At 43.7% G+C, this 22,385-nt stretch overlaps 1 protein-coding gene across 4 annotated transcripts in view; it reads right to left on the bottom strand.

Annotated features, from left to right (window-relative positions):
• Window positions 1–368: 368 nt before the first annotated feature.
• RSPO2 (R-spondin 2) overlaps window positions 369–22,385 on the bottom strand; it is a 134,690-nt gene continuing 112,673 nt past the window's right edge. For 3 of the 4 annotated variants that reach the window (XM_077351658.1, XM_077351655.1, XM_077351656.1), the window contains one exon: window positions 369–1,569. In XM_077351658.1, the coding sequence (XP_077207773.1) occupies window positions 1,457–1,569 (113 nt within the window). In that variant the 3' untranslated portion in view covers window positions 369–1,456. Of the gene's footprint in view, window positions 1,570–3,056; window positions 3,114–22,385 lie in introns of all 4 variants that reach the window. The other variant, XM_077351657.1, reaches the window with a different exon arrangement.

Genomic DNA, 22,385 nt, shown 5'->3' with positions numbered 1-22,385 from the left:
AAAGACTATGGTCCTGCCATAGATTTCAGTGGGATCCTACAGTGTTTGCATTCATGGGAAAGAAGGAGCAGGCTGTGGTTTCTCTCATTCCAATGTAACAGCAAACTATAGCTTGTTGTGGAAGTAGAAGCATTTGATTATCATAGCAAGAGCATGCAGGACTGCAGACCCCCAGGTTAATTCCTTTGGTGGCTGTCCAATTTGATGTTATGTGTAAACCGAGTCTCTTTTTCTCTTCCTTCCACGCCGCCTCTTAGAAAGTCAACGGCTCTTAAGATCTGCACACACGAACCCACTTGCACGCCTAACAGGAACTCAGATGATGAACCAGTGAACCATGCACTGCACATATGGAGAACAGACTCATGTGTATTGTAAATAGGTTTATTTAAATGTCGTCAGCATAATATGTACACAAGGGAAGTGCTGGGCTCCTGGAATACTAATCAGCACCTCCTGAAGTATATCAGTTGGAAGCAGTTTGACTATACAACTGATCCAATATAACAGGTGCTGAGGACCAAATACGGAGGGTTGGATCCAAAGTTTTGTCAGTGAAGCAAGTCTGCGCAAGTGATTCCTGCTCCCCCTCCCCCCCGCCGCCAGCCTCTTGTGCCTTTCAAAATGCTGCCGCTAGTTGTTGCTAGGGCAGGACTGCTATATAAGACGGGAAGCTGCAGTGAAGAGGAAGAAACTGTGTTCCCTCTTCACAAAAGGTGTGACATGGTAACAGAAGCTATGTTCACAGAAATTTCTACTGAGTACCCACCCCACTGGAAAAAACTCCCCTCCTTCCTGGTCAGGAAGGGCCCTTAACAGTGGCTTTTTTGGGGGAAGGGAAAAGCCACAGAAAAATCACTTTGCAAGTGTGGCATGTAGACCTCACTTCAGACTCCACCCATTAGCTATAAATCTCTGCTTAGTGTTGTTTACTCTTGAAAAGTACAATATGGGGAACAAAGGCCATAAATGCAATTCTAACTGCCCCGTTTCTTGTTCTTATATAATATGCACAAGTCTGACGCCCAACCGTGACCTGCAGCCTTTGAGAGCCTGCTGCAAACTTCTGTGCCAAGAAGAGGGCCATCTCCATCTCATGGCACGGCATTAAAACAGAACAACACAACAAAAAGCCCCGGACACACATATGCACACTCATACACACTGATTCAACTCAGTGTACTTCTTCTGCCCCTGTAGTCTCCAGGCTTGGGGAAAGGCATTTTTTTAAAAAAAACAATAACAACATCATCAACAACAACAAAAGTATAAATAAACACACACAAACAAGCTTGTGGACCTCTGTTTTTTCTTCCCCACAAGTTATTTGCAACCAATACTGTCAAAGCAGCTGAATTGCAGTGCAGGAGCAGGTAGCAGCTTCTGTGCATTTTGCAAAGACGGAAAGACGGACAAACAAACAAAAAATCCCCCAACGGATTCCCACGAGACAAAGTCACTGTTGACCGGCTCGGTCCGTGCTGAGGAAGAGGCTGTGTTGCTTCTGTGCTCGTTCCATTAAATTCTTTTTCTTCTTCCTCTTGTCCTTTGCCTTTGGCATCTTCTTTCCTAAAGAAAGGAAACAAAGACAAGAAGGCAGAGATCAGCAAAGGATGGGGGGAAATCCTGCATGTTTTCTTAAGGATGAAATGGGGTATTTACAATACTTTCCAGTATGATTGCTATATTCGCTAGACAGAAAGGCCAAGGGACTAATGCCACTTGAACCTTTCCTTCCAGGCCTTTCTGTCCTCAGTTTAAAATAACCTGGAAGAGGGATGGAAGAGAAAAAAACCCCTTTCTTGATTTTCACCCCAGAACCCTGTCTTGATCTTCAAAGCAACCTGTCTGAGGCTGCAAATATAATTGGCCCCAATCCAGTTCCATCTACCACAACTGACCCAGATGTTTTGAATCCTGATTCTCCACATGTACTAAATCAGTGTTTGCTGGCAGGGGCTCATGGGAACTGTAGTCCATGGACATCTGGAGAACCACAGGTTGACTACCCCTGTACTAAATGAACTCTTTGCCTTGCTGATAGCCACTGGGAAAATAACCGTGCAAGAATATATAAATGCTGCACATACAAGTATAGAACTGTCCCTCAGGAACAAGGAACAGAACGTTTCCCAAACTACAGTGCTGTTCACACAACCACCATTTTTCTTCCCTCCCTAGCAAATACAAGTCAGTTGACACAGGGATCAGGCCAGCAGGGGCCTCGGCGTGGCTACTGATCCCTGCCCGTCTATGTTACTTCACAATCTTACTATGATGCTTCAGGCTCCATCTGGTGGCAGCCAGCAAATGAGAAGAGCAGGGGAACAGCAACTAAAGGAGGAGACAGCCAAGTTACTACTTTACTAACTGAAAGTGGTCCGATAAGAGGTTAGATGCCAGGCTCCGTTTATACCAGCTGAACAGATTAGAGAATGTTTTTACTGAATTTGAAATTTATTTTTATTGTTAGACTTTTATTTTGTGTTTTATTATTTACTAGCGTCAAAGTCCGTTTCTAAGAATGGGCCTTAAAAGGGTCCCCTCCCCTAGCTCCTGGTCAGGCAGTTTAAGGTGGCCTTGACCGCAGCTCGCAGCGAAATCAAGTGGGGCAGATGGGGGCTGGGCAGCTCGTTAGCAGGGCCAGGAGAGAGCTCCTTAGCAGGCAGTCAGCAGGCCAGGAGGCCTAGCAGGCCAAGAGGCCCTCGTTAGGAGGCCCTCCACCACAATCCTTTGCCCAGGGCCCCTCCCCTTACCTGCTGCTGGCTCCAGGCACTGAGGGGAGTCTGAGAGCAAAGAGGCTAGAGTCCAGGGATGGAGGACGGGAACTGCAGGGGCAGGTCCAATCAGGATGGCCCTGATTGCCCCTATTCCAACTTGGACAGCTGGACACATTCCACCCCCCAGGCTGTTTCACAAATATATAGAGGAACAACAATGGATAAGGATATGCTGCAATCCTCCCCGAGATGATTGGATCAAGAGGGGCAAGCGATATGGTGGAATGGAAGTAATGCATTTTTTTGCGACAAGCAATAAAATATATTATCTCTTACTGGTCTTTTGTGCCTCTTATCACCTCATTCTGTAATTTTGGCTTTTCTTCACATAATCTGTAATGCAATTAAATATTAACAAAGTTGTCTATCAAAATAGGTGGTTTGTCCATGTGTTGTTGTACATTACAGAGATGGATGAAATGTGGGGCCCACCAAAGAGGGACAGTGAAAACTTGGTTGGGGGTGGAAGAGAAAGCCTGAAAGACAGGTTCCACTTATGGTCAAAGTGGTGCAAAGTGGTAAGATAGATCTACGCCCCGCCCCCTGGGATCTGGGATCTGAAGTGAACATCATCGGGACCTCCTTCTCCACCCGCCAGTAGTGGGGGGGGGGAGTCGGGTTTTGTTGATTTTCCGCCATGTTGGTAATGTTTTATGTCTTTTAATGGGGTTTTAATGGGGGTTTTAAGACACTGTAACCCACCACGAGCTGTAAGGGAGTGGCGGGAAATAAATCGAATAATAATAATAATAATAATAATAATAATAATAATAATAATAATAATAATAATAATAATAATTTGGAGGGCAGGGTTAAATTAAGCAAAGTGACATAACCTGAACCAAAGAGGTGAACGAGCTAAACTTTTTTCCCATTGTAATTCCTCAAATTTCTTGCTTAATTTATTTAAAGAATTACAGTGGGCAAAAGTTCAGGTTGTTCTCCTCTGAAGCTCCCCCCCCCATCTAATTATCTAAGCATTATAATGTTATTTTTCCCCCTCTCTGTGAAAGCAGGATCATATTGTCAGCATGTTTTTGAGAATGTGTATCATATCCCTGATGAGAGAGCAATGAAATGTAATAGACTGAAGAGATTCAGTGTCACTGACTGTTCCAGCAAACAAACAGCAAACACCAGAGTTTGATGGATTTCTCCTGTTCTATTCAATTCACGCTTGGCTACTCCACATACTCCATGAAACTAAGACTCGTATTTCTCAGCATTGTGGCAACCAGTCAGGGACCCAATAACTCATTCCCATAACCATCCTTATCAGAAAGACAGCCAATGAGCAACACAGCAGGCTGGAATACAGATATCTACCCACATTTTCAATAAGGCATACACAGCTCATGATCCCAAACACAGCACACATGTCTTTAAATGAAGGTCAACAAAACTTCAATGATAATTAAATGGTTTTCCGAAGCACAAAGCAGCGCTTGATGGGATGGAAGCTACCTTCTGTCATTGGGGTTCAAAGCATGTCAAAATATGAGTCTGGGTCCTGACAACAAGGTGGCATTTGTGGGATTTGAAGCAAAAAGACAATCGGGAGGAAAGAGAAAAGTTTACTATTTCATTTCCAATCAAAACGATCCAAAGGGGGTATGGTAGAACTCCTAGCATTGCATGCCAAAGGACCCAGGTTCAATCCCTGACACTTTCAGTTAGACAGATTACCGTATTTGCCGGCGTATTAGATGACTGGGTGTATAAGACGACCCCCCAACATTTCCACTCAAAATATAGAGTTTGTTACATTACATTACAGTACTATGGGCCACTATGGGCAGCTATGTCTATCCCAACTGGAGTGCACCCAGCGTATAGGATGACCCCCCCAACTTGGAGGCATGTTTTTCAGGGGGGGAAGTAGTCTTATACGCCAGCAAATACTGTAGATACTGATACAGAAGGCCTGCACATTGTCTTCAACAAAGGATCAAGAATAATGCATAAGAAACAGACCCTCTCTCCGCCCACACATACAGATACAAAGATTTAAAACGGAAGGCAGTCAGCGCAGTGCAAATTGAGCAGGCAAAACTATTTTACAGGAGCTGAATGCACTGACCCACATAGAGATGAAATTGTTGAGGCTTTTCTGCAATCAGGCCCCCTATATACAGACTAAAGTACTTACACATGCTTCATAACTTTCAGATTAAAATAAAGTTCTCTTAGTTTAAAGGTCTGGTTCATTCTAACACACCTTTAAGGCTACCAGCACTTAGCTCAAAATTACCAGGAGCAAGGGGGGGGACCAAAGACTTCTGGGACACCTCTTCCTGTTTTGGGACAGGAAGTGACATCCAGGCTCAATCAATGCTGCTCCCCTCCACTCCCCTACTGTTTTGTCAAATGAGAGAGGGGGATGAGCAGCACTGCCAGGAGGTCTCCTGCTGGAGGAGGAGGAGGAGGAGGAAGAGGAAGAAGAAGAGTTGGTTCCTATATGCTGCTTTTCTCTACCCGAAGGAGGCTCAAAGCGGCTTATAGTCGCTTTCCCTTTCCTCTCCCCACAACAGACACCCTGTGAGGTGGGTGAGGCTGAGAGAGCCCTGATATCACTGCTTGGACAGAACAGCTTTATCAGTGCCGTGGCGAGCCCAAGGTCACCCAGCTGGCTGCATGTGGGGGAGCGGGGAATCAAACCCGACTCGCCAGATTAGAAGTCCGCACTCCTAACCACTACTCCTTGCTGGCTCCTAGAATGGGTAAGCTGCAACACCAGGCAGTTTCATGTGTCAAAAAGCAGGTCAGTAGGGTTTTAATAGGTGGACTTATATAATGTGGTTAACCTATCAGAGACAGACCTTTCTCAGTCGGATACTGTCTAGGGTTTTAGAGGCTCAGAAAAATAATAAACTGATTGTTATAAAAGGGGTCTTTTTTGTTTTTTGCATAACAACTTGATTAACACAATACATTTGTGGAGAATATTAATTTATTGAAGGTAGAATTTTCCACCTGTTGTCAGTTATGAGTCATAACACTTTCCCCACTGACTTGTGTTGTGTTTTCAGTGGCTAGGTAGAAAACTTTTTAATATGACCCTTTTTGTACCTCCCCCCCCCCCATTTTTATATGGATATTGTGGGCGCAGTCCTAAGCAGGTCAACTCAGAAGTCCTACTGTTTTCTGGGGAGCTTATTCCCAGAACAGCATTCTTTGGAGTACAGCCTATGACTGATTTTTAAGAATTTCTATCATGGGATGTTTCAACACTGCATCACTGTAAAGTAATAAACAGAATGCCCCATCTCAAGTGATCCCTGATATCACTAAACAGGCATATCTATTTTTAAAATTCACCTATGCCCCCACCTTTCTCCCCTTTGGACTCAAAGTGGCTTACATTGTTCTCTCCTCCTTTTTATTCTCCGAGGTAGGTTAGGCTGAGAATGTGTGACTGGACAGTGTCACCCAGTGAGCTTCCACTGCACAGTGCGGACCTGAACCTGTGCCCCAGTCTGAATCTGGGTTCAAATCCAACCTTTGAACCCTTGTACTACAACAGCTTCAATTTAACCAACAGGTTTTCAAAGGGGCGCACTAAACAATCAAGTACTTTCATCATGAGGGATTTTGTTGTTAAAGGGGTCTTTCCCTTCTGTCTTACCATAACTAAGCAAGATGAGATTTACCAGAAGTCACATGTATAAACTTGGAGTTAAAAATGACTTGTTTTGGCCACATGATGGCAGTAGATGTTTGAGTTTAAAACTGGATTTGAAAAACCTGGGTGAGAAGGCTACAGGTATTTGGTCCTCAAATTTTACATAGAAAAAAATGGGTCGCTAAATGTGACTTAAAATTTGTATTTAATTATTCAAACACACACACACCTATTTTATCCTCACCAGTGAGCCAGAAGGCAAAATGGAAGTTTGAGTTTGTGTCTCCCTAATCTTAGTCCAGCATTGTAACCACTACAACACACTTACTCCGCAGTCCTAAGGGATTCTTAAGTACCAATTTAATTTTTATGGCCTTTGGCAGAAGAATCCCCAGATTGCCATGTCCTACCTCTGAAGATGTCAGCCAGAATTACTGGTGAAATGTCAGGGATTAAAACTACCAGACCACGACCACACAGCTTGGAAAACCCACAACAACCAGTTAACTCTGGCTGTGAAAACCTTCGACGATTCACTGAACTCAAAATTGACTTCCAGAAAAATACTGGAGTATAAAAGGGGATTTCCGCACATCAGTAAAAAAAATCGCGTTACGTCAGCTGAATGGCATAGCACTAAATATTATCGTGCCTCCCTGCCACTCCTCACCTTTTTGTTGTCTCACTCTAGTCTGTTGCCTTTTTGCACTTCTCTCCCTCCACAGCTGCTGCTGGAAATGGTGGAAGAGAGCACTTTATACATGACTCTCTTTCACCTGTTAATCAAGCCAGGCAGCCAAACCCCTTTCTCCATGTTTTAAAGGTCCCACTATGCCTGCTAATTTTTTTAGTTAATACTTCTCTATTTAAACACCCATGCATAGATGAAAAGTGCTTTTTGAATGCCACCCCTGATAGAATCACAATACTTTAAAACAATAATCTCATTCCTGATTTTTTTTTTGGGGGGGGGACTTTATAGATGCATGCTTTGTGTCACAACTTTGGAAAAAATACTTTTATTCCTGGCATTGCCTGCACGCTTGTGTGCCTATATTCATTGCTCCAGGCTGTTCTCCATTTTTAAAAAGCATTTCCCATCCCACATAAGAAGGGAGAGGGAAGTGGGTGCGAGGGCAGAACATTGGAGGTAGAAGTAGCACTTCTTCATCTCCATACCTATCTCTGTCTGGCGGCCTGCTGGTTGTTCGCCAGAGGGTAGCACTTTTTTGGCTGGTGAATCCACTTTTGGGGATTCACCAACTTGCGCTTTAAAATGGCGCTTTGCTAGCCAAACGTGGGAGGTTGGTGACACTATGACCCATTATGCACGGGGGTTTTAGCGCACATTCGGAGTGGAATGGCGGCGACTAAAATACCGATAACGCACGGAGCCGGCTGCAACCGGCCGCAGCTTCGGTGCATGCCGCCGAAAAAGCCGCATCAGTGAAACGCGGAAGAAAGCGCAGCTTCCGGGTGAGCGGGGCGCAACCAGAAGCGGCGCCCGGATCGCCGCGTGCATAATCGGTTACTCTGGGTTTTGCCGCCGTCGCGCCCCGTCCCGTACATAACCGGTGTGCTTCGCGTCTTCCCCCTCCGCGTTTTCCATGTGACCCGAAATCGCCGTTTCGGCGGCCGTGCATAATGGGCCTATGTGGAGCATCCAGAATATATCATCTTTGGACGGTAAGACAGACGCTAAATTTATGGAGTGCAGAAAAGCCCTAAGTCATCTCAAAAGAACTGAGGGAAAAAATGAGATAAGCAAAAAAACTCAAAATGAAAACTAAAGGTAACATATATGTGGAAACCAGGAGATAAACCAAAGCATTATGGGACCAGAACCAACTAAAAAGAACCCATGTAGAAAAACCCTAAATTTAAGAGCACATTGTATCTTTTTTTTTAGCCCAAAGATCCTTCACAAATACTTTCCTCCTGAATGTTAGTTCACATAACAGTTATTCACATGTCTTTATTTGAATTATCTACGATTTATTTTCTTATTGCTATTTTTCACGTGTTTGCCTGTGTTTGTATAACAGCAGAAGAGGAATTTCTACTCAGCTAATTAAGGTCCTGCAAACTGTCAACATTTTATTTTAAAACTTACCATAAATGAATCAAAAACATTTTTACCCTGCCGCACTGACAAAGACAGCTGACACATAAAAACGGCACTTAAAAGTCAATATTAATCAAATGCTGCCACAAACAGTACGGGGGGGGGGGAATCTAAAACCAATAACAGCTAAAGAAAAAGGCACACCTTCACACTTACAACTAAAATCAACCCAAACCCTGAATGATTAAAGCCTTCAACTTAAGTTCAACAAAACTAGACTCAATGGAGATACAGCGAAAGAGAGTTTAAAAGTTGAGGAGACGCCACAGAAAAAGCCCTGTCTTTCAATGTTTCCTTACATAGCTCAGTTCCAAAGGAAAGGTCACTGAAAAGGCTCTTAAATTAGTGTTTGGCTGGCTCAGAGAGAACAAGTGAGTCTTTAAAAGCCTCATTTACTTCCCCCCACCCTCATGAAAATATTCTATGTACTCTCCCTTAGGTTAAAACATGGTTGGCAAAATGAATGACCCAAAGAATGTAACGTGCTGAGCTAATGGAGCCTCTGTTACCATCTGCCTAGACAATTCACAGCATCTCCACATGTTACGTATTTAGTTATTTGTCTCAGGACAAAGTCATAGGAAATAAATAGCAACAAATGCAGTGCAAAAACAATCTTCTATTAAAATGGAGAATTAAAACAGATGAGCCAGAGCCCACATCTATAACCTTCAAAGAGGCCGACAAGAAAGTCAAGTACTACAACACACTGACATAAGGAAATCACTGTGTAAAAGACGATAATCAACACTCAGAATTATGACTTAGAAACAGGGACCAATGGTTGGATTCCAGCACTCCATTCTGCTTAACTGGATCCTATGGCCCTCGTCTGCTAAGATGTTCTACAGTTAAGAATGACGCGTTTCTGATGGAGAACGGAAGAATAATCTGATATCTTTCTTTGCTGGAAGGAGAACTAGGTTAGAATTCAGCAGCAACAAAGACCAACAAAATTGGGGGGGGGGGGTGAGGGTGGGATAGGCTTTTGAGAGTTAAGGCTCCCTTTGTCAGAGGCTAGATGTTTTTTTTATTCTCAGGCTCTTAGGTATAATATCCAATCTTATGCATTTGTCAAGAGAGTTCATAACAGTTTGTCTATGTGTACCTTTTTAGTTTTGAGACGTTGACAGATTTCTACTCCATGAAGAGAGTTTCAGAGAGTGGACATGTTGGTCTGGTAGATTTGAATCCAGTATAGGGTTGTTAGTCCCTTCTTGACAACTGGTGTGTGTGTGGGGGGGGGGGGGGCTTATGAGGAGCAGCAGGGAGGACCAGCATTCATACAGGTATGTATCTACATCACTGCCCACGTGATCCAGAAGTGATGTCATATCTTCCAGGATATGTAAGGGTGACACTAGTATTTGGGCAAAAACTCTATAATACCAAAGACTCTCCCCCCCCCCCCGGCCACAATACCAGAGCTACATCCTATTGTCCTAAAGTGATAGTATAACTTCTGGGTCACATAGGTAATTATGCTGGATCTCTTTGAGGGTGAATTCCCCCTGCCAATCAGTTAGTTGGTTGATGTCAGGGAGATGGTGCCTCAGAGCGAGGGATTCCCACCTTCACCAGGGGATCTGACAACCCTAATCCAGTAGAACCTTCGACCAGCCTTTCTCGAGAAGTGGCACAATTGTGCAGAATATGATTGGGAAGCACACCTGTATACACACCCACCTGGAGCCTCTCCGGTCCTCATCCCATCCAGGCCCATCATTGGCCATTTTGGGAGGGAAGGGTAGGCTGACATGACCATATATGGTCATATCACCTTAAAATGTTTAACAAATTTATATATATATTCATAAAGATAGAAATATAGAAATAAGACAGTATAAATTGTTAATACAAAGAACAATAAAATATAGTCTTCATTTGTTACACTTAAACCCCCCTCCATTAAGTATCCCCTTTTAATTTATCTTCTTAGATAATTCAGATAAGGGCCCCATTGCCCTTTTATTATGCATTAATGAAGTCAGTCCAAATTAATTCACTTAATAACAAAGCATAAATGAGAATACAAACATAACAAAGAAAAGTGTTACAAGAATCAGATGGAAATCAGTGGGAGTCGTAAGATCCAACCCGAATTTATAACCCTTTTTGTCTGAACCAAGAAGATCTTCATGTTCTACAATGTGGATGGTGGGACTCTCTGGAGAGAACTTTCTATAAAGATAGATTCTAGTGGATAGCCACGTTGGTCTGAAGTAGCACAACAAAATCAGAATCCAATGGCACCTTTAAGACCAACAAAGATTTATTCAAGGTGTCAGCTTTCGAGTGCATGCACTCGAAAGCTCACACCTTGAATAAATCTTTGTTGGTCTTAAAGGTGTTATTGGACTTTTAAAAAATTTATATAAAGAAGGCATTCCAGAAGCTGACCTCCCTACTGCAAGCAACATCACTAGAGCAGGCTATGAGATGGAGGAGCCCTTTAGATACCCCTGACCAAAACTGTTTTGCATGCTCAGCAATCCAAAGAGGCAAGTCGGTGCTTTCCATTTCAGAAAATTCTCACATTTAACTTGTAGCATTTAGACGGGATTCCCCCCCACCACCAAAAAAAGACACAACAGCAGCAACAAAAACCCCTCCCAAACCGGGGTCTCAACAGCATCCTTTCTTAGCTCCTTAAGTGCCATTATACTACAAAGCTCTTCAGCGCTTCAATGAAGATCAATAAAGTAAAGGATGGAGATGAAAGACCCGCCACACCGCAAAAAGCGTTTATTAGCCTACTTTGGGTCATTAACTCTAGGAAACTGCCGAGGTGATTAAGTGGGCTGTTCCAAACACCAGCAATGGCCACCAGTCCTTTGTGATTATTACACAGCTTCGGGGGACTTCTCTGAAAGCAACCACTATTTACAGCTGTAAAAATCTTCATCCCTTGCAGCGGAGCACTAAATTAAAAGCCGGTCCCTGCTGATAGCCCAGCATCAGCTATACAGGCCTTCCATCTGGAGTTGGAAAGATGCATAAAACCTTTCTTGCACCCGATCCACCGATCTGGCTTAGCCCACTCTTAAGTTAATGCTTCAAAACTCAATAGCTTGCTCTGACCCGCCTCTTGCCGGATTTTGCTTTGGATACTTTTTTTTTTTGCCAAATGCAGCAAAGGAAAAAAAAATCCCAACAATTGAGGCGCCTGCAAAATTTAATTTCCACAATGCAAATTACATTACTTTCCATTAAGGGGCTCTCCTGTGAAACATCCAGTGTTGGGAAGGTACTTGTCCGTGGCCAAGTTTGCTTTTTGCAATGTGCTACTCATTTAAGGGCTCGCTTAAAAATTCCTTTGCTGACGAAGTGAGAAACACACACACTCTTGCTGTAAAATGACAAAAAGACAAGATGACTCCTCGTGCTAGAGCTGGGAAAGGCCTTGAAAGCCAACTCATCCAACTTCCTCAGGGCTGCAAGAATGTGCAACTGCACGTCCCTGACAAATAGCCCCTCCAGTTTATACTTAAAGCCAGTTTGGTGTAGTGGTTAGGAGTGTGGACTTCTAATCTGGCATGCCAGGTTCGATTCTGCGCTCCCCCACATGCAACCAGCTGGGTGACCTTGGGCTCGCCACGGCACTGATAAAACTGTTCTGACCGGGCAGTGATATCAGGGCTCTCTCAGCCTCACTCACCCCACAAGGTGTCTGTTGTGGGGAGAGAAATGGGAAGGCGACTGTAAGCTGCTTTGAGCCTCCTTCGGGTAGGGAAAAGCAGCATATAAGAACCAACTCTTCTTCTTCCTCTTCCTCCTCCTCCTTCTTCTTCAAGACTGTCAGTGAAGGAAAGACTTTCTGCTGTCCGCTCCACTCCCAAGACTATCCCAAGGCTACTACCAATATTTTCAAAATTTATACAGAATAAAGAAAAGTAAAGTAAAAAGTCTCTTCTTTCTATGTTGTTTTATTGTAGGATCCAACCAGAACAGTTTCTAGATGTCTCCCGTTTTCAAAGGGTAATTTTCCTCAGTGTTCATTCCTAAACATTAATGCTCCAAATTAGTACCTTTTAACATTGAAAGAAATTATAATCTGTACACAGCCCGTGGCGCCACGGGCGCCACAGACTATATAAAGGAGTAAGGGGTTGTGGGGAGGAGTTAGGGCGGGACCAGTCCGGGATAAAAACTCGGAGGTGTCCAATCAGGAGCCGTGAAGCGGCTCCTGATTGGGCCCCTCCGAGTGCCACTCGAGGGCCAAGTGGCCACTTGGCCCGCCACTTGGCCCGCCACTCTGATTCTCAGCCCCAGCTGACGCGGTGAGAAGTACAGCTGACGCGGCACCAGTACTTTTCTTATAGTTCTAAGAGTCCAGACAATGTTTAGCAAGGCATAAGGGAAGGGAAGTCCCCAGCTGGCATGGAAAGGTTTCACTGTGCAGGGAGGCAATGGGGGGTGGTGGTTTTTTTTTTTTTTCCTGTTTAGGAACATGGTAGCAATACCATGGTCTTAAACAAAAAATGCCCCAGGTGGCTTGATGGCACTGTGCAGAACTGCAAAGTTGACCAGGGCATTTTTTGTCCCTTCTGGGATGTCGTAGTCAGGAAAGGAGGTGGGTCTGGATGGCCCAACTCTTCCGCTGCTGCATGGGCCTGTCCAGATTGAGGACCTGTTGCTACCCAGGGAAAAAAAAGGGAATGTGGATATATCTGTGTTCCCTTGCCACCGGGCAACAGAGCCTGAGTTAGGGCTTACCTGGGACGGGCCCAACTCACCGCCATCATCATGTGGAACTAGGAATTAGCCCAGCTCCTGGACAAGTGGTAAGGCAGGGCTAATTCCCAGTATGGAAACAGTCATGGTGTCCCAGGCATCATGACATCGTACCAACACTGTTAGTAGAGCCTACCCATTGTTTTTAGAAAGTGGGTGTGATACATAACCCCCCCCACTTCCTCATTCTGAAGTATAAATTTCCATTCAAATAATAAATTTTGTTCCTCACTCACTGAGCTGCCCATGTAGTGTGGGTTCTTTGTTATAAAGTACTAAAGTTGATTCTTCCACCCTGCAACTGTCGGAAGCTGTGGCTGTAACTCAGCCCTGGAACTTTATGGGAAGAACCCTCTTTTCTTAAGCCTTTTCAGAATGACACTGAGATGATGCTACAGTCCAATCAAAACAAAAGACTTGATTGATCATAAAGCGGAGAGTTAAATAGAATGAGGAGATCAAGCTTTGATAAAAGAAACAGTTGTCGTAGTTTGTAGAAGCTGAATTGCAGGCTTTAGAGAGGTTTGGATGCTTTTCAGAGTTTCTGAGTTTTTCTCACTAGGAGGCTGTATTTATCCAAAGACTTCATTCTTTTGCTAGTAGATGAAGACCTTTTTGTTTCATTTGAAATGTGCCCAATGACAGAATTGGTATTACTTCTCATGCAGTATTTTATGTGAATATTATAATTTTATCCATATTTTTACTTGCTTAAATGTTTTAATGTTTGCTGACTCGTAGGCCCTGACTGAATGGGAAAGCAGCATAAAAATGTTTTAAATAATTGTAATTATTTATTTGTTTGTTTGTTTATTATTTGAGTTTATATACCGCCGTTCCTAACTGGGATCATGGCGGTTTACACAATAAAAGAATAAAAACACACTAAAAATTACATCACTAACATTAATAAGACTAAAAGATGGCGGTGAAAAACTACTAACTCAAATAAATAAAATAAATAATATCTATGATATTTGGCCAGACATCTTGTAAATTGTAAATTTGAGAAATTAACACATTGAAGAGCTCACCAAGCTGAGAGATAAATAACAGAAGGAACAGGAAGCTAATATATGACTATATAAATGAAAGAATACAAAATGAGTAAATAATCAATTAAATGAGAAAAAGGCAATTTTGGTGGCTTATGACACCCTTATCCTTGGAGTTAAATGGTGTGAATAAAAGGTGCTGTGTTGTCCTATAACAAAATCAAATATATTTTGTATCTTTGGATATTTTAAAATTAGGTTTTTGGGACTCTAATCTTGGAAACAGCAGAAGAAATTACTGGACATTTAACCCCACTGAATACAATAATTGTACTTTTGGGATTCTTGAGGATTACGGCACCAAAAGCACAGTCTTGAATTCAGAATTTGTTTATGAGCTGCAGAAAATGTGTACATTACACCAAAATGGAAATCCTCCAGAGCACCAATTTGCATGAAATGACTCAGGAAGATCTAGACCAGGGGTAGTCAACCTGTGGTCCTCCAGATGTTCATGGACTACAATTCCCACGAGCCCCTGCCAGCAAACACTGGCAGGGGCTCATGGGAGTTGTAGTCCATGAACATCTGGAGGACCACAGGTTTACTATCCCTGATCTAGACTACAATACTTCCATCCCTAATTATGCATTACACAAAAGAGTGGCTGAAAACAATTCACTTAGATAAGTCTGTGGAAGGATGGATTTTATTTATAAAAATTCCTGGAATTATTGCGTCTGTTCAGACATATGTTTTATCTTCCTTGATTTAAAACAGTTCTAGTTTTTTTCTGTATTACTATAATGATAATAAACAATAGTTTGGAATAAAAGTATAACATCACCCATTTCAGCTGAGTGGATTCTGTTGTTGAAATCAAGGTGCTTGGCTCTCATGGCCCTTTCTTGCATGCCCAGGGATTCTGGGATTTTATTGGGGGGGGGCATCATCTGGCCATGGAATTGGGGTCACTGTGGGTGGCAGGTAGTTGGACTAGATGACGAACTCTATGATTTTATGATTCTACTAGCTGCAAAGCCCGTTCCTAAGAATGGAATTTGCAAGGCCTCATCTGGCTCCCCCACACGCGGGGGCTTCCCTGCAGCCTGCCCAGTGCACCCACTGCCCACACAAGGCGGCGGGCATGCTGGACGGGCCACAAGGAAGGGAAGGCCTCCACTCTCCCCCCATCGCATGTGCTTCCCCCTCCCCCGGCGGCTCCACGGCTTGGCCGAGGCCCGGCAAGCGTGGCTGCCACCTCTTTGAGGCAGCGGCTGCACTTGGCGGGCCACGGGCAAGCCATCCTCAGCCCCCTCCCTCTTAGGGGGCTTACCTGAGATAGAGGGGCAGTGGAGAGGCCCCAAAAGCTGCAGGGGTGGAGAGCTGGCCTGGGCCCAGAATGGCTCTCGCTGCATCTGTGACACAGCGAGAGCCGTTCCCGCAGCCAGGGAATGATAAATACGTAGATTTAAATCAATGAGATGTAATTTAATTTGTTTAATAAATTCACTTCAAACACGTATTCATCTGCCCTGCAGGGAAGAAGGGAACTTGAGCTACCTGCTTGCTAGTATGACATGCTGTTTTTGTGTCGTGTAAAAGAAATGGATCCATTTTCAAGGGATAAGTATTGAATGGCCCATTCTCATTATGGTATCTGTGGTGCTGGTTCCTTTATGGATACATTTCTTGTCATGAATACCACGAGTTGTAGATCTGATTATGCTGAAAAGCCGTTCTTGCAGTAACTTGCAGAAAAGCAATAGGTAGGGCTGTGAGCCCTAGGTGAGGAAATACCTGAAGATTTTGGGGGGTGAGGCCTGGGGAGGGCAGGGTTTGGGGAGCAGCTGAAGCATTATATAATGCCATAGAATCCATCAGCCAAAGCAGCCATTTTCTCCAGGGTTATGGTCATCTGAGAGATCTCCAGCAGCCACCATGAGGTTGGCAACCATAGAATTAGGGCTGGAAAATCAGGATATGAAACAGTGGTTCTTCTGAGAACCTATGTCATATGAATATGGCCCAAGACTAAAGGAAAACCACTTGAATACCCTTGAGTGCATAAGTCAAGGAAATACCCCTAAATGGATAAAGAAATTAAAGAAGAATACAGAAACTAGGAAACTCTGCTAACAATTAAAGTAAAAGGTAAAGGTATCCCCTGTGCAAGCACCGAGTCATGTCTAACCCTTGGGGTGACGCCCTCCAGCGTTTTCATGGCAGACTCAATACAGGGTGGTTTGCCAGTGCCTTCCCCAGTCATTACCGTCCCCCCCCCCCCCGCAACAAACTGGGTACTCATTTTACTGACCTCGGAAGGATGGAAGGTTGAGTCAACCTTGAGCTGGCTGTTGGGATCGAACTCCCAACCTCATGGACAGCCAGCTTCAGACAGCATTTCTGCCGCTTACCACTCTGCGCCACAAGAGTAACAATTACTACGGTATTAATCGCAACCTGGAGGCTGAAGTGCCAAACTGGTAATCTGCCCTCCAAAAATGGTCATTCCTTGCCACTGAGATAAGGATCAAGAGGCTATCACTATGGCAAAGATCAAGGCCCTGATGCAACATCAATTTCTAATACCGTGATGATATAGCTGGGTGTGTGGCAATCAATGTGGTTAAATTATCCTGCAAATCTACTTGTTCGTTTCACAGAATCAGAGAAGAATATGATTCTGGGTTTTTAGGTGAATATGACCGGCACTTTTCACTGGAAAAGGCAAACCCGTTCTCTGACGCATTTAGCAATGTGTACTGAGGAATTGCTAAATAGTGACTATTCCTACAGGTTACTATGCAAACAGGAAAAGGAAGATAACATGTACGGCCAGCAGCTATTTGTATTATTATTTGCTTAACTTAAAGTCTGCCTTTCTCCTATAAGCCCTGAGCCTAGAGATTTGCTGTACTTCTGGCCCAACCTCTGCAACAGCATTTTGGCACAAAGGCGCTGCCTGAGGAGGTCCACATCATGAGTGGACGGGTCCATGTGAAAACATTAGTCAGAACTATTAAACCAAACATGCTTGAGATTTCCACATGTCTTATGGACATAAACATACAGGGTGTTTGGGTTTTCTTTTCAATGGAATATACTCAGCAAAAAATAAAAATGTACAGATGCCTATGGCCATAGGGGAAACCCAGTAAACCTTTCTGTATTTGGGGGTATTTTGCAACCACAGCTAGTTCCACATGGACTTGATCTGATTCCCAAATTGGAACATTTTTAGCATTCACACAACTCACTGAACCTCCAGGTTTTCCTTGTTTTGTCCCAATCTTTCATAAACCTGCTAGGTAAGATTTTTTTCCCAGCAAGATGGTGGTCAAAGCAGGGCCTCTTCTGCATGATGGAAAAGCTGATGAAAACTCACTAAATACATCATGGTTTTTCTGATCTCTGCACTGGAGAGTGGATTTACTCCGCAAAACTGATTCTGCTCTGCATGGTGAACTGCCTCTTCGGTGCTTTAAGCATCTTAAGCATCATTTCTGAAAGAGGCTTTTCACCGAATCAAAGGTGTCAGGGCTATGAATTGTTCCATGCAGAAAGCATTGCAGTGTACTTTTTCAACAGACTATATTCAGTGCAGAATGACGATTGTAGTATAATACAGCGATCTAAATTGGTTGTTTTTTAAACTGTTTTATTAGGCTCTGTACAAAATACCTCCTGGTTTACCTGTTAGCTGTCAAGTTTTCTAAGTTAGAGAAGATCAAACCTTCGTTTAAGTATCAGTTTCTTCCATCATATGAAATTTCATTACACAGACAAAATTCTTACATAAAAATTCAAAAAATCCAAACCATAGCCCAGCACTATGCAGAGGAAAAGGAAAACAAGAACTCTGTGGCAACCATTCATAGACCATAGCCCACTTTACTAGATGCAAGGTTTGGCATATCTGCTTTCTCATCCACACAAACATGCTTGCAATATGAGATGACCACCCAGTATATGCTTCTTCCAAGGATGCAAGTGTTGTCGTGTAATACCATAAACCACTGAAAACAAACGTACCACTGTTTGTCACAACAAATTACTAGCAATTTGAAGATCGTGACCTGATTTTGTCTCTGATTTTTTTAAAATTATTAACATCTAGCCTGATTAAGAGTTCCAGTAGAGGTGAAAAGATGCCCAATGTGAAGTGCTGTACAAATAGCTGAAGGACTGTGAAGGGTTAATTCATCAAAGAATCAGAGAGCCTTGGAATCTGATTGGTAAGTGTCAGCTGAACAGATAAAGGAGTCTGAGCTGGATTCTGAGGAGAATTCAGGCTCATTTCAGCCCTAGCTGAGAAATGCAAATACTGAGAGTGTGAGAATTCAGAACAGACTTAGAACATACAGAAGAATGTTGGCAAGGACAAGTGGGTAGTTAGAGTGGGAGACCCCCAATCAGGAAAGGGGATATATCTTCTAGTAAGAGGAGAATTTCCCTACCCAGTCAAACAGCTCTGAAGAAAACAGAGATCCCTGGCCTATCTTTAAAGATCTTGAGTGAGCTAAAAACTGAAGTCAAGTGCTCACATCAAAATCACAAGATGTCATAGTCCCATTGTATACGGCACTGGTCAGACCACACCTGGAATACTGTGTACAGTTCTGGAGGCCTCATTTCAAGAAGGATGTAGATAAAATTGAAAGGGTACAGAGGAGAGCGGCGAAGATGATCTGGGGCCAAGGGACCAAGCCCTATGAAGATAGGTTGAGGGACTTGGGAATGTTCAGCCTGGAGAAAAGGAGGTTGAGAGGGGACATGATAGCCCTCTTTAAGTATTTGAAAGGTTGTCACTTGGAGGAGGGCAGGATGCTGTTTCTGTTGGCTGCAGAGGAGAGGACACGCACTAATGGGTTTAAACTTCAAGTACAAAAAGGTTTTGGATACTAGAAAGAGTGCACCAGCCTTTTGGAAACCAAAAGAGTCAGAGACTACTCTAAATGTGTGCTGGATTGTCTGGAGAACATTACGATTTTGATTAACTCTGAATAGCTTAAGGCACTGTCTTCAGGTGTAATATAAGAACTTAAGGTTTTACCTCAGAAATTTCAACCCCTGATTTCACCTGAACTTTCCCCTCTATGTTAAATAAAATATTTTGTTATTTTTTTAATTTCAAAATGTCTTGAGTCCCATTTAAATTCTTTAAGTTCAAGCAGGTTCCTGATCCTTCCCTCAGGTTCCTCGGCTGAGCCCACAGCCCAATAGTCATACTGTGACAGGGTGGGACAGTCAGCACTCTTCAGAAAATGCTGTCAAGTCACAGTTGACATGTGGCCAACCTCATAGGGCTTTCAAGGCAAGAGATGTTCAGCGGTGGTTTGTCATTGCCTGCCTTTGTGTTGCAACCCTGGATTTCCTTGGTGGTCTCCCATCCAAATAACAACCAGGGCTGGCCCTGCTTGGCTTCCCAGAGATAATGAGACTTCCTGGGCAGGAGGGTGTTAACTCTCCCAAGGACTGTACCATATTTGCCCTAGCCCTGGATTCTCCAAAATGCCGTAGCTTCTTCAATCGGAGCTTTCAAAAATAAATAAAGAAAAGAAAATATAAACGTTGGGTAAATGTTATCTATTTTTATTTCTAAGGACAGGCTTGATATATTCAAACTGTAATGTGTGCTCAGATATTTCTATCTTCTCCTGAAGGATTTAATCCCAAACTATTAATGTCTCTTTTTTGCTCTCCGAGCAGCAGCCTGTTTCCTCATTAACTTCAGGAGAGCCTGAGAATGAACTCAGCTGCTTTACTGAATTTCTTTCCACTATTTTGGAAGCTTAGCTGATTTCCCAGACTTCATTCTGAACAGTTATCAGGAAATAAATATTCAGAGAGAGGAAGAAACTGATGTGCAACCCTGAATATAGTTGTTTACAAGGAAGCCACACTAAAAGCCCTGAGCTAGATAACCCAGGCTAGCCCGATCTTGTCAGATCTCAGAAGCAAAGCATGCCCTAAAAACTGGCATCAACCAGGGCCAGGTCTTTTTCAGCCCTGGGCCCAGCCTGTGTTTGAAGAGATCAGTCCCCTCTGGGACCTTAAACACTTCTGAAGGGCCTTCAAACTGGAACTGTTCTTCCAGGCCTATGGTTGAGGCCAGGTAATAATATCCTGAGATGCTCTTCCCTACTTGAAAACTCATCCTCCAAACTCTGCTCAATCCTCACAGGGATTGCAAATAAATTGCAAATGGGAGGCGGTTTTTACATTAATGACACATTGTGAATTGTTTTTAAAATGTTGTTAACCACCCTGAGACAAGGATAGGGTGGTTTACAAATGCAATATTTTATTTTTTATATTTGGATCTGGATTGGATGGGAGACTTCCAAGGAAGACCAGGGTCATGACATGAAGGCAGGCAATGGAAAGCCACCTTTTCAAATTTCTTGCTTCGTAAACCCCGCAGGATCACTGTCAATCCACTGTGACTTGACGGCACTGAAATCTGGGAGTCTTCTAAGAAAAAGGCATTTGGAGTATAGTTTTACCTTCAGGCTTGAAAAAATGTAAAGGAGTTTCCCTGTACAATCAGCCAGAGAAAACAATACTGCCATATCAGTGTTTTGTTTACTGCTTGTTAAAGTTGGTGCATCTGTCTGGTGCATTCGCTGGCAGGGGGCTCCTGGGAATTGTAGTCCATGGACATCTGGAGGGCCGCAGTTTGACTACCCCTGGTCTACATGATCCTTCTGCCCAACAGCAACCTTTTAATGGGCTGGATCTAACCAGTTTTTCCAATATTGAAAAAGTCAGAAAAGGCTTTGCTGAGGGTCACGGGTTCTGCATGGAAAACAGACACGAGGAACAGGGGCTGTGTAGGAAAAAGATTAATTAGGTGACCAAGTGAGAAAACTGGCTGGTTCCAACCCACAGTTTTCTACAAGAACACTGGTGTCCTCATTCCAAACACATGCTGTTCCCTCCAAGGCCGTGCTGGCTGCAGTTCGATGTCAGGAATAAAAAGAAGTTTAGTAATACGATGACAGTAAGTCTTGAGAATCCAACTTCAGGCTCTTTCTTCACTACGGCTTGAAGCCGTAGTTTGTAGGCAAAATAGCGGGTTGCGGTTTGCTTGTTCCGCACTTGAGAAATCACAAGCTGTGGTTTGTCCTGACTCAGTTCATCTCCAGTTTTGTAGCAGAGAAGAAAGGCCAAAGCACATCTGCATCATGAACAAGATCCTGGCTGATTCTGTGACCCAATTGCCCCTGCTCCAAATGTTCCCTCCCAGCTTTATGCCTCGTAATCAGCTCTTAGGTCAGGGGTAGTCAAACTGCGGCCCTCCAGATGTCCATGGACTACAATTCCCAGAAGCCCCTGCCAGCGAATGCTGGCAGGGGCTTCTGGGAATTGTAGTCCATGGACATCTGGAGGGTCTCAGTTTGACTACCCCTGTCTTAGGTGAACAAAGAACAAAGGGTTCTTCATACCTGTCTCAAAATGGCTGGGTTACACAGCATCAAACTCCTCTACACCCACCATTCTAGGTCTCTGCAGCCAGTTCCCATCTAGGTGCCGGTACAGCCTTTCCCAGACATTATGATTGTGCATGCCAGCAGAGCCCGACAACCACACATCCTGGAAGTGTGTGCTATCCCCAATTCACCACTGCCACATTGTCTCAAATGGGATAAGCACATATTTTTCATATGTCTGCAGTCTCTGTAAATACTCTAGATATCAGGGGAAAAGTTTTCACAGTCAGAGTAGTTCAGCAGTGGAATAGGCTGCCTAAGGAGGTGGTGAGCTCTCCCTCACTGGCAGTCTTCAAGCAAAGGCTGGATACACACTTTTCTTGGATGCTTTAGGATGCTTAGAGCTGATCCTGCGTTGAGCAGGGGGTTGGACTAGATGGCCTGTATGGCCCCTTCCAACTCTATGATTCTATGATTCCTAAATGGTACATCAAACCTGTTGTTTCTCCCACCCGCCCACCCAGGCAGTGTACCAAATATGGAAGTTAGACTCTCCACGACACACCCGTGAAACCTCCAATTTTAGTAAAATTTGCCTGCAGTTCCACCCCCCCCCCAGCCTCCCAGTATCATAAGGGCTAATTTCTAATATCAATAGTGTCCATTGTGCATTTGTGCATACAGTCCCAAGTG

This window comes from Paroedura picta, chromosome 9, assembly GCF_049243985.1.
Source record: "Paroedura picta isolate Pp20150507F chromosome 9, Ppicta_v3.0, whole genome shotgun sequence".
Taxonomy (NCBI): domain Eukaryota; kingdom Metazoa; phylum Chordata; class Lepidosauria; order Squamata; family Gekkonidae; genus Paroedura; species Paroedura picta.
Note: the sequence above shows the minus strand (reverse complement) of the source record. Positions and strands in the feature narration are given on the sequence as shown.